The sequence below is a fragment of the Zophobas morio genome, unplaced genomic scaffold (genome assembly GCF_036711695.1).
Source record: "Zophobas morio isolate AGI-343-1 ecotype UQ-CSIRO unplaced genomic scaffold, CSIRO_AGI_Zmor_V1 ptg000002l, whole genome shotgun sequence".
In the NCBI taxonomy this organism is placed as follows: domain Eukaryota; kingdom Metazoa; phylum Arthropoda; class Insecta; order Coleoptera; family Tenebrionidae; genus Zophobas; species Zophobas morio.
Genome location: NW_026972107.1, coordinates 2,729,178 through 2,746,116, shown reverse-complemented (window position 1 = coordinate 2,746,116; position 16,939 = coordinate 2,729,178). Strand labels below are relative to the sequence as shown.

The following is a 16,939-nucleotide window of genomic DNA, read 5'->3' as shown; positions in this document are numbered from 1 at the left end:
TTGTAAACACTTATTAATTACTCACTTTATCACTTATAATTAATCATTATTAGATACAAAGTTCTCCAATAATCGTTATAGCGATTAAATTCTACACACCGATCGATAAAATCACAGACAAACATCATAAAAAAATTATCTTGCTTTTAATTTGTTGTAAAACAGCAACCTTAAACTCGCCTCCCCGGAAATATCGTCCTCCTTCACGTAGCCACAACCGTATCGAACCGCATAAGCGCAAAACTTATCCCCCGACCGCTCCAGCACTCCCTCCATGTCTCCCTCACCGAAAAACTCCGGAAACCTATTAACAACGACCATCAAAACTCGGTAATAAACATCCAAACTTTTACACTCTTGTAAATAACGGAAGTTCTGTTCATTCCCCAGAGTCATTAAATTCAAATACACCAGAAAATTCCTCTGTCTGTTCTCATCCACCTCCACAATCCTCAACAAAATCCGCAACAGCTTCCCCAAAACCGCGCCTTGCGTTACGTTCTTAAAAACTAAAGCACACACTTGCGTCAAAAATGATAAATTCCCGCACAACACCTTCACCCCCAGATCCACCCCACAACACTCCTCGAACACCTCCAGCACCAACATCTTCGTCTGAGCGTCGCAAACCGTGCTCGAACACAACTCCGAGATCAGTTTGAACCCCATCGACCGCAACAATGTCGTAAAATCGCTGGCGGTCTTCAAACCGTCTCTCACCACCTCCAGGATAAACCGCTTGTGCTCCTTGGATTGCACATGGGGGCTGTGTAACAACGTGTACAGCTCGGGAATCGTGGAAAAATCGAGCGCGTCCTTCGCCCCCAGGTACTGCGACAGCGGCACGTACATCACCTCCGTGGGTTGCGTGAGCACCAGAGCAGTCCGCGCTAAGAAAACCCCCACGAAGTTGTTGACTTTGAAGTCGTCCAAAACCGCCACGCCTTTGCAGACGGCCTCCACGAAGCGCAGCCACAGCGGGTTGTCTTTGCCGGTTTGGCGGGCCTCCAGGTGGAAGTAGAAGCGCTGCAGGATGTGGCAGGTCGCCAGTCTTTGGTTTTTGTCGCCGCGGAAGCCGGTGAGGGATAGCGCGAGGGCGCCGCTCTTGGTGAACTTGTACGTGGCGATCGGGTTTTCTGGAGCCAGGATGTGGCCGAAGAGGGGTAGGAAGTAGTCCAGGTCGTACGAGTCGGGGTGCGATGGGTCGGTGATTGTCGCCGAGATCGTGGGGAGGTGGAGGTTGTTTAACACGTCGGCGGTTTTGGGTTGGCGCCAGAGGGCTTTTTGGAGGTCGGAACGCACGGAGTAGTGGGAGGCGGCGGCGCGGCCCCACAAGAAGGGCTTGAAGTCGAAGAACTTGGTCTGGTCGGGGCGGGATTCGTACCTGGAATAATTTATTTAAGACGTGTGGTAGCTGGGTTTAAATTCGCTTGTCACAAAATAGTCCAGAACTAAAAGATTATTTTTTAATGGTGGTAATACAAAGTGACGCACGAGTGAAAAACAGGTGTCGATAGAAAAACTAAACTTTCTTGTTAATGAGAACGGTAATTACTCACTTCCAACGTGTCATTATAGATAATTTTATTTCAACCGAGGTAATTAACTTAATTTGAAGATTGTATTATTGCAGGTCTTTAAAAGACTGCTTTCTCGATGAAAGTGGGCGTTTTTTCCATAAGTAAGAGATAATTTCCTGTCTTTTAACAAAACTCTTTCTTTATGACATCCGTCCGGAAGACTCTCCGCATTTGATATTCTATATGGAAGACAAGACACACTTATTTTTTTTTTTTTTGAGCCAGCTGTATAAGCAAATCTAAAAAATATGAATGCAATGTTAAATCACAAGTACCTGCTAAGATAAGACTGATTTTGGCATATAACGTACCCTATAAGAAGAGACAGGGTGGGTGGGCGGGGCTAGTGCCTGCTAAAATAAGACTGATTTTGGCAAATGAAATACCCCTACGAAAATAAAGACTGATTTTAGCGAATGAGGTACCCTCTAAGAAAAGAGAGGGCGGGCCTAGTACCTGTTAAGACAAGACTGATTTTAGCAAATGACGTATCCTTTAAGAAATTTAATAAATTATTATAAGAAAAGACACTAGAGGCTCCAAAGCAATTTCAAATTCTTCAGTTTTTCAATTTTTTTCATTTTTCGATTTCTCAGTTTTTCGATGTATCAGTTTTACGATTTTTGAATTTTTTCATTTTTCGATTTCTCAATTTTTCGATTCATCGATTTTTTGAATTTTCGATTTTTCGATTTCTCCACTTGTCGATCATTCGATTTTTCAGTTTTTAATTCTTCAATTTTTTTCAATTTTGACGCTTTTAATTATTCAATTTTTCGACTTTTCGATTTCTAGATTTTTCAATTTCTTGATGTTTCAGTTTTGACATTTTTTAATTTTTCCATTCTTTAATTTTTCGATATTTGAGTTTTGGCATTTTTCAGTATTTCGATTCCTCCATTTTTCAATTTTTCCATTGTTGACATTTCTAAATTTTCAATTCTTCGATTTCTCAGTTTCTCGATTGATCTATTTCTTGATTTTTGACTTTTCGATTTTCCGATTTTAAAAAGTTCCAGTTTTTTCGATTTTTCAGGTTTTTGATTTTTCAACTATTCGATTTTTTAAATTTTCGACCTCTTTCGATTTCTCGAAATCACGAACTTGCAGAAAAATCGAAAAAACGAAATACGTATTCTAAAATCGAAATTTTAATGAAATTGAGTAATAAGAAAACTGCAAAATTGAAATAAATTAAAAATCGGAAAGTGGAGGAACTGAAAAATCAAAAGTTGAAAATTTGAAGAATTGAATATACGAAAAATGATAATCAAAAGAAACATTGAAAAAATAAAAAATTACCTAGAACTTCGAAATTGTTTTAAATTTTTCAAAAAAAAGAAAACTGGGTCCCTAAAATTAACTCAAAAACAAGTCCGGTCAAAATTTTCCAAAAATAGAACACCGAAGTTCCCCAAAATTGTTTTAAATAATTTAAAAATTCTCCGCTGCGCTCTTAACAATCAACTGGTGAGTATGGGAAAAATAATAAAAAAAATCTTTTCACATTTTGGTGGAATTATAATGATTTTAAAATTGGTTCTTTTGCTTGACGTATCAAAAACTATCGAAGTTTTCAAAGTCGTACGTTTAAAATGTTCCCGTTAATTTTAGGTCCCTTGGTGTTTTATTTTCGGATAAATTTAAAGGAATCTAGTTTTTTGTTGCTGGATGAACCTGAAAAAATCTTCTGAGCTTTTAGCGTTTTATTTTTTACGAATTTGAAAACATCTTGAGTGCCGCAGTGTTTTTTTTTAATAATTCGGGTGTATTATTTTGGGACCCCATGGAGATTTTTTTGCAAATTATTTAAAACAATTTTGGGGGATTTTGGTGTTCTACTTTTGGAAAATTTTGACCTGAACTATTTTTCGAGTCAATTTCGGGAGCCTGTTTTTTTTTTTAAACTTAAACCAATCTTGAGGTTCTAGATATTCCTATTTGGTAAGAATTTGAAAGTACTTTGAAACCTCTAGTGTGTTTTATAATAATAATTTAAATAAGTCTCTTGGCGGATACGTTATTTGCCAAAATCAGCCTTATCTTAGAAAGTACTAGCCCCGCCCACCCACCCTCTCTTTTCTTAGAGAGTGTTATTTGCCAAAATCAGTCTTAACAGGTACTAGCTCCATTCAGCCCCCCTCTCTTTTCTTAGAGGGTATGTCCCTTAATTTTATTTTCTTAGCAAGTATGTCATTTGTCAAAATTGATCTTATTTTAGCAGGTGCTAACCCCGCCCACCCACCCTCTCTTTCGTTAGAGGGAAAGTCTTGCCAAAATCAGTCTTATCTTAGCAGGTACCAGATCTGCCCACCCACCCTATCATTCTATCATTTTTTTAGAGCGCATGTCATTTGTCAAAATCAATTTTGATCATTTTTTTGTAAAAGTTAGCAATCAGTACTTGCTAACACAAAACTAATTTTGGCAAGTGACATAACCTATAAGAAATGAGAGGGTGGGTGGGTGGGGCTAGTGCCTGCTAAGATAAAACTGATTTTGACAAATGACATATCCTCTAAACCATTTTTCAAAGAATCGTGATTTGCTACATACATTTCGGGTAGATTTAGGAATTTAACTAGTTACTATAAAAATTGACAATTTAACACCTTTAAATTTCACAAGTTTTTACAAAAGGCATTTAGTTTTATCTTAACACATACTAGGCCCGCCCACCCGCCCCCTATTTTCCCAGAGGAAATGCCATTTGCCAAAATCAGTCTTATCTTACCAAGTACTAGCCCCGCCCACCCGCCCCCTATTTTCTCAGACACTGTCATCTGCCAAAATCAGTCTTATCTTACCAAGTACTAGCCCCGCCCTGTTCTCTCAGAGGATATGTCATTTGCCAAAATCAATCTTATGTTAGCAAGTACTAGCCCCGCCCACCCGTTCTTTATTTTCTCAGAGGGTAGTATCTACTTGCTAAAATAAGACTGATTTTGGCAAATGCCATACCCTATGAGAAAACAGGGGCGGGTGGGCGGGGTTTGTACTTGGTAAGATAAGACTGATTTTGGCAAATGACATATCCTCTGGTAAATAGGGGCGGGTGGGCGGGGCTTGTAATTGGTAAGATAAGACTAATTTTGGCAAATGACATATCCTCTTGTAAATAGGGGCGGGTGGGCGGGGCTTGTAATTGGTAAGATAAGACTGTATAAACAAATTAAAAAAATATTAATTATATATTAAAAATAATTCACACGCATAGACTCGATTATATTTTGCACATTCAGGAAATGGTATTTTCAGCAATATTTTGTCGTGACGTCATCAATTTTTTAGGGGGGATGAGCAAATACATTTTGATAAAAAATTTACCATGCTTATGATAACTTTAAAACATCTCCAAGATTTCAAAGGATTCGGTTTTGCAGTTCCTGATTAAATCAATAAAATAAATTCATTAATTTTTTTGAGTCACCAACCAAATTTAAGATATGAATGCAGTGATAAATCACACACTGATCATATTTTGCACATTTTAGATAGGATTTATCCGGCAAAATTTTGAGATGACGTCATCAATTTTTTGGAGGGGATAAGCATATATAAATTTTGGTTAGCGTTGTACCATCTACATGGTATTCCTAATACAAATGCAAAATTTGACAACAATCAGCCCAGTAGTTTCCTAATAAAAATCAGGACGGCAGACAGACGGATAAACGATTTTTAAAGTTTATCAAATTTTTCGTTCCTTCAGTACTTCGATTTGCATTTTTCGATTCTTCACTTTTTGGATTTTGCAATTTTTTCTTGGTTTTTGATTTTTTAAATTTTTGATTTTTTAGATTTTTAATTTTTTTTTCAGTGAGATTTTTCAATTTTTCGATTTGTAATTTTTCGGTTTTTCAATTTTAGATTCCTTAGTTTCTCGATTTTACTAAATTTTTCATTTTTCTTTTATTTTTAATTTGCAATTTTTCTAGTTTTCGCTTTAAACATGTAATAATAATCATAATTTAAAAATTTGTTCACTTTTTCAATTTTGCGGTTAGAATTTTTCCATTTGGATTTTAAAGCTTCATTAATTCAAGTTAATTTTTCAATTTCTTGACAATTAATTTTTCAATTTTTCGATGTTTCAATGTTATGTTTTTCACTTTACAACTTCCATAATTTTCTGATTTTACAATTTTTGGGATTTTCTATTTTTCGAATAGATTCATTTTTTCTTCTTTCCAACTTTTTGATTCATTAATGTTTTTCGATTTTTAGTTTTTCAGTGTTTCAATTTTTCGTTTCTTCAGTCCTTCCATTTGCAAATTTTCTAATTTGCTATTTTTTTTTCTTCAGTATTTCGATTTTTCAATTTTTTAGTTTTTCGATTTTTCAAAAATTTTCCAAATTTTTTTTTAAATGGGTTCAAACCATTGAAAATTGGTATCAAATTATAGATAATTTTCCGCCAGTTACGAATCAGGAATCGCCGTCATTTGTTCCAATAAACACGAAAAGTGAATGGTTAAAATCGGTTCATTCCACTGAAAATTGGTGTCAAATTGTAGATAACCTCGAACCAGTTAATTTTAAAAATTGTAAAAAAAAAATGGTTCAAATTGGTTCAATCTACCGGAATTGGTATCAAATTGTAGATAATCATCCGCCAGTTGTAAATCTGAGATCGCCGTCAGGATATCTGTTCCAATAAACACGAAAAGTGAAATAAAAATTTTCAAAAATTTTCCAAAAAAATTTGAATGTCTAGCGAAGCGAAGAAACTGAAAGCGAATTCGTATACTACAAGTATAGGAGTATATTTCGGAAACTACGGGTCTAACAAAAATGGATACAGACACCAGACAGAGAGACAGACAGGCGGAAACGGGGACCTATTTCTTCGCACTCTAGGGGTCATAAAAAGTCGAGAAAACGTAAATTAGAGAGTCGGCCGACGGATTCGATTACAATAATTCTTCCTTCGCTGACGCTCAGGAAGTAAAAACCTTGAATTAATGAAAGAAAAGAATTATTACTACACGACCTTTATAACACCGTGCTTTAACAACAAAAACCACTTCCTAGAAGCATACTTTGAACTCTGATAGTCCTATGTTCACACAAGTTTTTCATTTTTAATTTCAATTAAAGGTTTTGTTGCTTCAGATTACACAAATAATTAAAGTTTCAATTAATTTAATCGCACGTGTTTTTAAACATATCCATTACACGACTAATATACTTATTCAAATTGATTTATGTGATTATTTAAATTTAAACATTCTCTAATGTTGGTGCTTTTATCAAGCGATCAATTCAACTACTTCAAAACAAACCTGTGAGATCATGCGATGCCAAAACACAAAAAAATTGGTCGAAGGTTATTTCGACAGAACTTCTCTCGTCCTTGAAATACAATAAAACAAATCCAGCTTTTTCGAAAAATTATAAAATTTTGATTATGCGAATTTTATTTTTTTATGAGAAAGTAAATGTGCGGTGTGACTCTTTCATTAATAGAAAAATAAAATGAAGATATTTGGACAAGCGAATTTATAATACTAAAGAACCGTAAAAAATTCAAAACAAACACAATACTTACATTTTCAGTAAGAACAACGTCGTAGTCTCCGCTTTGGTGCCTTTATACGCCGACAAAAGAATCGGCACGTGATTGCGTTCCATAAACTGCGGCCACTTCGTACATATCGCCTTCCACAACCCCAATACTTCCAACTTCTTATTATCCCCCAACACCACATCCAAGAATTGCGAATGCGACAGCAACATCTCCAAAATCAATTTTCCTTCCTCTTCAACAACGCACAAATAAACCAACTCCGTCAACATCGTAACCAAAACCCCATCCCCGCCCACTCCGTGCTTCAAGCACAACTTACAAAAAGTCCTCAACGCCTCGCTACCGCTCAACCCGACCACCTCCACGTCCCGGTTTTGGCGCAAAAACCCAACCACGACCTCCCCCACGTCACCCAAGTTGTCTTTGGTCCCGCTTTTCTGTTTCAGCAACCCCATGACCAAATGGACGAACGTCATGACCATGTTCCCTAAAACCTTCCCGCTTTTGTCGACCTTGTCAAACATCTTCTTCAGCAAGTAAACGTGAAAGAGCTCCGTGGTTTCGAATTTTTGCACCTGGTTCCCGAACCCGTCCGTTTTCATAAACTTGTCGACCAGAACCCCCACACTACGGTAGCGCGTTTGAAAGTGCTGTCCCGCTTTGTGCGGTTTTTGGAGCGCCTTGAGGATGTGAGGTTCGAGTTTGGTGTAGATTTTTTCCAGGGTTGCGTCGTCGTGCTCGTAGACTTTGACCGCGACGTCGAGGAGCGATAAAATCACGCCTCGTTTGGAGCAGATTTCGTCGAAGTTGGTTTCGAAAATGAGTTTATAGTCGGGTTTTCGGTCCAAGAGGAATTCGCACAAACAGAGATTGTCTTTGTTGAATTCTGGTAGCGCGATTATGCTCGGGAAAATGTCAGCGTCGACGCCATCAACGTTGTGTGGAAAAATTTTCAAATAGTTGAGGAAAGACGACGATAAAAGATTCAAGTTCGGGGATTGTTCTCTGGCCAGAAGCGTGTAGAAACGTGACAGTTCCTTAATGGTGTCGTTGTCTAAGGGTTGCTGGGTGTAGTTTCCGCCTAGTTCCGTCATACGATTCAAACAATAGCAAACAACGGGGTGGAATTTTTTGTTTTCTAACGAATTAACAAATTTTGTTATTAGTTTGCTGCACTGGTCGTAGTCTAGCGCGATTATTTCTAAAACCTCGATGGAAACGGTACGATCTTGATAATTTTCCGGCTTTCGGAATATTTTTAAAATCGTTGACACGATTTTTCGACGAAAGTGTACCAAATAATCCTCAACTATCACACTTTTCAGGCTCTTAACTACCCCTAGAACAAACTTCGTTGAAAAATTGTCCACAACGAAAATCGTGAAGTTCTCCAATAACGTCACGTTCCCCAAAACAGCTTCCACGTAGCGACAATCCTCACCCGAAACCACGTACTCCCAAAACTTGAAACAATTCTTCTTTTGACTGTCTTTTAAAGCATCCGCTTTAACCAAACGTGTCAAATAAAAAATTACAGCGTTCAGTAAATACAGTCTGCAATTGGGATACAAATCAAAATCGACGGTTTCCAAACCCCCTTCTAAAAAATTCTGTGAGAACGAATGCAGCTGATCCGTCAATTTTCCTTTGCATTTACCCAAAGTTACCGCTTCAAGGCTATTCCAATTTACCATGTAATTAATTACAACGTCCGAGACGTGCTGAAATTTTCCCATGACTTGCACTAACGAACTTGAATCATCTTGCACGTGAAAAATATTTAAAACGACGAAGTTCAAATAATTTTTCACCGACTTTGAGACCTCACCGGCGTTGAAATGGTCCACCAAATTCAAAACCATAACGCTAAAATTGGCCTTCTTAAATTCAAACAGCTTCTGATGGTACGACGCGTTCTCTTCGCTTTTTTGTACCAAATCGTACAAAAAAACCGCCACGTTTGGGTCGTAATTTTTCAAATTTAGTACCCCGTCTATCCAGAAGTCTACCTCGTGAAGAAAACCATCGAAAACTCCCGAGTTTTTCAAAAGTTGCTTTAGGACCGTCAAAACGTTTACATCCTGCGCCTCGTGGTAGTACTCCAGAGAAAATAAAACGACGTTTCTGAACAAATCCGTCTGCGATTTGAAGAGCGCAGGCTCCAAATCCATAAAAAACCTCACCGCTTTGACCTGCAACCTCTTCAAATTATCGTCGTCGATGACTTGTTGACTTCTAGCGAGAAACTCGCGCACGTCGAAAGTCAAACTCCATTCTTCTGTGGCTTTGGGCGACAAAACTTTATATTTTTCCAGCAAATCAAACGCCACGTCTAAATGGTCGCAAATTCGTAGATCGTCACAAACTTCGTCCCAGTCGCTTAAAATAACCTGAACGTCTGGGAAATTTCTCTGGACGTAATCACCCAAAGAACTGCTCAAATCTGGATAATTCACGTGCGTCCAAGTCTTCGCACGCTTCAAAAAACCTTCCATTGACGTCGCCATTTTCAAAAGTAACGTCAAAACGTGGAACTTGGTCACGGGTTTATCAAAGCGGCGACTTTCTGGGATCAGCGTTTTCAGAATTGATAACGGCGACGTTAGGATCGTAATGACGTGAGTGAGCTAAAATTTGAACGTGGAAGATAAACATAAACATGAAATAAAAACGCACCTGATGAACCGTAAGATTATCCACTGCAAAGTCAATGCAATCTGGTTCCAACTCATCCACGAGTTTATGGGCAAAATTAATAGTTTTGAGCCACTTTTCAGTCCATCTGGGTTCCAGGAACGTCTTCACGCTACTCCAGACGGTTTTCGCCAAATCTGGACACGCTCTACAAATTTTGATCACAAGTTCGCCTGCGTAAGAATGCTCCCATGGTCGCTCCAAGCTCTCCAGAACCGTGAACATCAAATTGTTCTGTCTCCTCCCTAAACCCAGAGCCGGGTCTTTGAAAATCACCCCGAATTTGTGGGAAGTACACAAAACCAAAAGGAACGCGTGCACGGCCTCATTGACTTTGGATTTTTCAACTTCATCCACCTAAAAAACAAGTTTTAAAATTTATTTTGACACAAATTAACGCACTTACGGCCACAATTTTGTGTTTTTTGTGATCTGCAAGCCCAACGGGTCCTTTCCAGTTGTACAAATTGACAATATCTTTCACCACTGGGGTACTAAATGTCTTCATTTTGACGGTTTTTGAGACCGACGGATTTTCCAAAATGTGGTTCGTCATCGCTGTGACCACCAAAACCACGACGTCGGCTCTATCAAATTGCAACCCCCTGATAATACTCGTCATCAAACCTTTCTTCTCCAGCAGCACCGACAACGTTGGAAAATGCCCATCCACCAAATACGCGGTAATGAAATGAATCAAAGCCGCCCTCGCTTCGTTCTTGCCATCCCCAACCTTAGTCAACAGTTCCAAGTTCGTGGGGTTAAAATTCACGTTTAGCAACACGTCTTTGGCTAAAACCGCCGAAAACGTAACCATCGTGGTTAATAGTTTCAACGTGACCACGCGCTCTTTCATCGACGAGCTCAACCCCAACATTTTATTAATTTGGGTGAGATATGTGTTCAACAAGTAGCGACACGCGTCGTACGCCGCATTTTGATACTGTGGCAACTTCGTGCCAATTTGTAGCAAAACTCGATTAACTACATCGAATGCCACAACCGGCGAAACCCCCGATTCGCCTTCCATAGTTTGGAGAATCTCCAAAGCGCTACCCCCATGCTCCAGGTAGCTTTGAACACACTGAATCGCCTCGTCGTCGGTTTGTTGGAGAAACCGTTGCATAACTTAAAACACAGTCAGAAAAACGGGTTTGTTTCATTAATCACACTTACCTTGCGTTTTTTGGTCGCTTTTGAGCTGCTTTCGGAAATCTTTACCGGAAGAACTTAACCTCACTTTTTTGCTTGGGGGTTGTTTTGTCGTTTCGGTTGATGCAAGTGGGCGTTTGGGGGCATCTTGAGGTGCGGTTTTTGCAGAAGTTTCTTTTTCCATTGTGTAGTTTCGTTTAACGCGAGTTTTAAATAAAATCAAATGCACGTGTGTTTCAATGGACAACCAAAACGAAAAGGGCCAGTGGGGCCAGCACGTGGGTTGCGCAGTAAAGCAAGTTAAGTTGGTCGAGTCTATTCATAGCTCTCGGGGGGTGGAAACATAGGGCAGTAGCGCCGTTAATTTGTCGCACTTCTGTACTGTCTCGTGTGTCTGGTGCCAGCGTTTTGTGTCTCCTATTTTTTTAAATTATTATTATTTATCTTGTAACTTTGTATTTATTAGCAAGAAGAATTTTGTTTAATAGGGTCCTCACAGCATTTATTACTTTAATTATATTTTATGATAAATCAGTTACGCCACTGGTAAGATATAGGCGCGCATCTGAAGCTCCGCCCATGTCGCCTTTCGTTCTGCTTGGCACAGGTTGTATCAAAACAATGTCAGTTGTCGAAAAAGTGAAATAATACAGGAAACTGTAAGCCGATAAACGTACACATGAGTACAACTGGTTGCATACTCACATTAACCACTTCTAAAATTTTTGCTCAAAACGGCAGTGTGGCTCAGATTATATTATTTAATTCTATATTCACAAGTATGATTCTGCAGATTTATTTTTAAATTCAGGTAGACTTTCAATACCGTCAACAATGCGAAGTCTCGAATATTTATTTTATTTATTTATTTTATTGCTTGCTTAAGAAAGATTCTGTAGGAAAAAGTTAAACTTAGCCTTTAAACTTCAGAAATAAAAAATTCACACTTTACAAAACAACATTGGAAGATTGCATTTTGTACATAATCTTTTAGCAGTATGTATACAAGGTGTTTTTCAAGTGGAATACCTCTATTTTTTAGAGTATGTCGTTTGCCAATAAAATGTCCGCCAAAATCAGTCCTATCTTAGCAAGTACTGACCCCGCCCACCCCCCCTCGTCTCATTGTAACGACAAATTACTTACTGTATAGTATAAGTTCCACCTTTCATTCAGAGCAGATTAAATAATTACTGAAATGGAGGCGGGGTGGGTGGGCGGGGTTATTTATTTATTCTTCTGTAGAGCGGAATTGAGAAATAATAGTACCCAAACTGCAAAATTAAAAATTCAGTTCTGCCATTTTTTAAAATGGAAGATTACATTTTGTACATAATTTTTTAATCAGCTTGCCTCAAATGGAACGCCTCTATTTTTTTAGAGAGTATATCATTTGCCAATAAAAGATCTGCCAAAATCAGTCCTACCTTAGCAAGTATTGACCCCGCCCACCCACCCTCCTCTGATTGTAGCGACAAATTTTATTACTGTATAGTATTAAGTTCCACCTTTCATTCAGAGCAGATAATAGTTATTTATGTTACAAGTGTTGAAAACGGTCCATTGCATTACGAACGGGAATACGGCGCGAGACGCAGTCGAGCGCTGTATGTAAGTGAGTAATGCAATGGAGTTTTCACACGAGTATCATACAATATTTTTTGCGCTGCCTTTTTGAAAAAATAACATTTTTCAATCGCTAAAAGAATAAATATTACTGAACCGAAATTATGTTGGTATTGAATTTATTACCAAATACGTCAAATACCAATCTGTCAATTTGTCCGGGCTAGCTTTTGAATTTCAAAGTTGAAATGGAAAATCGTGCACGTATTCACAAAATTGCAGATAAAGCAACTGCAAATTTGTTACCTGCAAAATCCGCAGGTCCATATGAAGCAGAATATCAAAAATTCATCAAGTGGTGCGAAGAAAATAAAATACGCGAATTTTCTGAAACGACGCTCTTGGTTTATTTCCAAATTAAGTCGGAAATTATGAAAGCCTCCACACTGTGGACAATATATTCAGTTCTGAAAAGTACTCTTGGCATCAAACATAACATAAATCATTCGAAATTTTATAAATTAACAGCGTTTTTAAAGCGGCAGAATGACACAAGAAGTCTGAAATACTTACCAGTGGAAACATTTTTATTTACGGCTCCAGATCAGAGAGAATCTTGTGATTATGATTCAGCGTGAGGTTGCGAATAACGTCAAGTTTAAACGGTTTTTTTAATTAACAAGAACTACTAACAAATAGTAATAACATAATAATTGTCAACAACATAAACCAAACCATTAAATAGTGTCAACTGTCAAATTACTACAAATCCAAATTTTGATCAACAAATTCCCCTATTTAAGATTACAACTTAAATTGCACTTTTTTAAAATTTCGAGCCACTTTTTGTTATAATAACTTTAGATACATGATTATCAATTAGTAGTAATTACTTTGTGATAATCAATATATTTTTTGAAAGCTTAAATTCCTCGTTTGTATTTTGCGGCACTAGATCCTTTTTCATTGCCATTTCGACACGCCACGTGTCAACGTAAAATGTCAATTACAACTATGGCAGCGCAAAAAATAATTAATGAAATGGAGGCGGGGTGGGTGGGTGGGGATAATTTTTTGTTCTTCTGTAGAGTGAAATTTAGAAATAATAGAACCTAGACTGTAAAATTAAAAATTCAGTTCTGTCATTTTTTAAAGTGGGAGATTGCATTTTGTACATAATTTTTTAATAAGGTTGCCTCAAATGGAACACCTCTATCTTTTTAGAGAGTACATATGTCATTTGCCGATAAAAGATCTGCCAAAATCAGTCCTATCTTAGCAAGTACTGACCCCGCCCACCCACCTTTTTCTCATTGTAACGACAAATTTTATTACTGTATAGTAGGAAGTTCCAACTTTATTTCAGAGCAGATAAATAATTACTGAAATGGAGGCGGGGTGGGTGGGCGGGGTTAATTATTTATTCTTCTGTAGAGTGGAATTGAGAAATAATAGTACCTAGACTGTAAAATTAAATATTTAGGTATGCCATTTTTTAAAATGGAAGATTGCATTTTGTACATAATTTTTTAATCAGCTTGCCTCAAATGGAACACTTCTATTTTTTTTTTGAGAGTATGTCATTTGCCGATAAAAGATCTGCCAAAATCAGTCCTATCTTAACAAGTGCTGACCCCGCCCACCCCCCCTATTCTCGTTGTAACGACAAATTTTATTACTGTATAGTATAAGTTCCAAAATAATTACTGAAATGGAGGCAGGGTGGGTGGGCAGGGTTAATTATTTGTTCTTGTGTAGAGTGAAATTAAGAAATAATAGTACCTAGACTGTAAAATTAAAAATTTAGTTCTGCCATTTTTTAAAATGGAAGATTGCATTTTGTACATAATTTTTTAATCAGCTTGCCTCAAATGGAACGCCTCTATTTTTTTGGAGAGTATATCATTTGCCGATAAAAGATCTGCCAAAATCAGTCCTATCTTAGCAAGTATTGACCCCGCCCACCCACCCTCTTCTCATTCTAGCGACAAATTTTATTCCTATTTAGTATACGTCCCACCTTTCATTCGGAGCAGATAAAATAATTACTGAAATGGAGGCGGGGTGGGTGCGTGGGGTTAATTATTTATTCTTCTGTAGAGCGGAATTGAGAAATAATAGTACCTAGACTGTAAAATTAAAATTCAGTTCTGCCATTTTTTAAAATGGAAGATTACATTTTGTACATAATTTTTTAATCAGCTTGCTTCAAATGGAACGCCTCTATTTTATTAGAGAGTATATCATTTGCCAATAAAAGATCTGCCAAAATCAGTCCTACCTTAGCAAGTATTGACCCCGCCCACCCACCCTCTGATTGTAGCGACAAATTTTATTACTGTATAGTATTAAGTTCCACCTTTCATTCAGAGCAGATAAAATAATTACTGAAATGGAGGCGGGGTGGGTGGGCGGGGTTAATTATTTGTTCTTCTGTAGAGTGGAGTTGAGAAATAATAGTACCTAGACTGCAAAATTAAAAATTCAGTTCTACCATTTTTTAAAATGGAAGATTGCATTTTGTACATAACTTTTTAATCGGTTTGCCTCAAATGGAACGCCTCTATTTTTTTGGAGAGTATATCATTTGCCGATAAAAGATCTGCCAAAATCAGTCCAACCTTAGCAAGCATTGACCCCGCCCACCCACCCTCCCCTCATGCTAGCGACAAATTTTATTACTGCATAGTATTAAGTTCCACCTTTCTTTCAGAGCAGATAAAATAATTACTGAAATGGAGGCGGGGTGGGTGGGCGGGGTTAATTATTTGTTCTTGTGTAGAGTGAAATTGAGAAATAATAGTACCTAGACTGTAAAATTAAAAATTTAGTTCTACCATTTTTTAAAATGGAAGATTGCATTTTGTACATAATTTTTTAATCAGCTTGCCTCAAATGGAACGCCTCTATTTTTTAAAGAGTATGTCATTTGCCAATAAAAGATCTGCCAAAATCAGTCCTATCTTAACAAGTATTCACCCCGCCCACCCACCCTCTTCTTATTCTAACGACAAATTTTATTCCTATTTAGTATACGTTCCACCTTTCATTCAGGCAGATAAAATAATTACTGAAATGGAGGCGGGGTGGGTGGGCGGGGTTAATTATTTGTTCTTGTGTAGAGTGAAATTGAGAAATAATAGTACCTAGACTGTAAAATTAAAAATTCAGTTATTCCATTTTTTAAAATGGAAGATTGCATTTTGTACATAATTTTTTAATCAGCTTGCCTCAAATGGAACGCCTCTATTTTATAAAGAGTATGTCATTTGCCAATAAAAGATCTGCCAAAATCAGTCCTACCTTGGCAAGTATTGACCCCGCCCACCCATCCTCCTCTGATTCTAGCGACAAATTTTATTACCGTATAGTATTAAGTTCCGCCTTTCATTCAAAGCAGATAGAATAATTACTGAAATGGAGGCGGGGTGGGTGGGCGGGGTTAATTATTTATTCTTCTGTAGAGTGGAACTGAGAAATAATAGTACCTAGACTGTAAAATTAAAAATTCAGTTCTGCCATTTTTTAAAATGGAAGATTGCATTTTGTACATAATTTTTTAATCAACTTGCCTTAAATAGAATACCTCGATTTTTTCAAAGAGTATGTCATTTGCCAATAAAAGATCTGCCAAAATCAGTCCTATCTTAGCAAGTACTGACCCCGCCCACCCACCCTCTTCCCATTCTAACGACAAATTGTATTCCTATTTAGTATACATTCCACCTTTCATTCAGGCAGATAAAATAATTACTGAAATGGAGGCGGGGTGGGTGGGCGGGGTTAATTATTTGTTCTTCTGATAGATAAGACTGAGTTTGGTAAATGACATGTCCTCTAAGAAAAAAAAGGGTGGGTGGACGGGGCTAAAACTTGCTAAGATATGACTCCACAATATTAACAGTAGTTAGTCACTGGAACGAAGAAGAGAAGTGGGTAGGCGTGGCTACTGTTTGCATATAAAAGATTCTGTTGGAAAAAGTTAAACTTCGCCCCGCCCACCCACCCGTTCTCTCATCGTTAGAATGAGGAGAACACCATATGTGGACGGGGCTAGTACTTGTTAAGATAAGATTGATTTTGGTGAATGACATCTTCTAAGAAAAAAAAGGGTGGGTGGAAGGGGCTAAAACTTGCTAAGATAGGAGTGAACAATATTAAGAGTAGTCACTGGAACGAAGAAGGGGTGGGTGGGCGGGGCTACTACTTGTTCTTAAAACTAGGAAAAAGCTAAAAGCTAAATTTAAAGTGCCGTAGAGTTCATAACATCGTGGACTGAGGTACGAGGAGATTAAATGTTTCCCTTTAGGCAGTTATTAACCTCATAATCATCATATCATCACATCACCCCGAGATTTTTTTACAACGTGTGCTGTGCCGGCAAAATAACACGTCGGTAAGCGGAAAAAGATAAATG

The 16,939-nt window shown here is 37.6% G+C and overlaps 1 protein-coding gene across 1 annotated transcript in view; it reads right to left on the bottom strand.

Moving 5' to 3' along the window:
* LOC135124321 (uncharacterized) overlaps positions 1-16,939 on the bottom strand; it is a 39,892-nt gene that overhangs the window by 2,011 nt on the left and 20,942 nt on the right. The window contains exons 3-7 of the mRNA XM_064049300.1: positions 10,981-11,373; positions 10,211-10,932; positions 9,787-10,161; positions 7,132-9,737; positions 26-1,384 (exon numbers count right to left, since the gene is read on the bottom strand). Coding sequence (XP_063905370.1) covers positions 136-1,384; positions 7,132-9,737; positions 9,787-10,161; positions 10,211-10,932; positions 10,981-11,140 — 5,112 coding nt within the window. The 5' untranslated portion in view covers positions 11,141-11,373 and the 3' untranslated portion in view covers positions 26-135. The remainder of the gene's footprint in view (positions 1-25; positions 1,385-7,131; positions 9,738-9,786; positions 10,162-10,210; positions 10,933-10,980; positions 11,374-16,939) is intronic.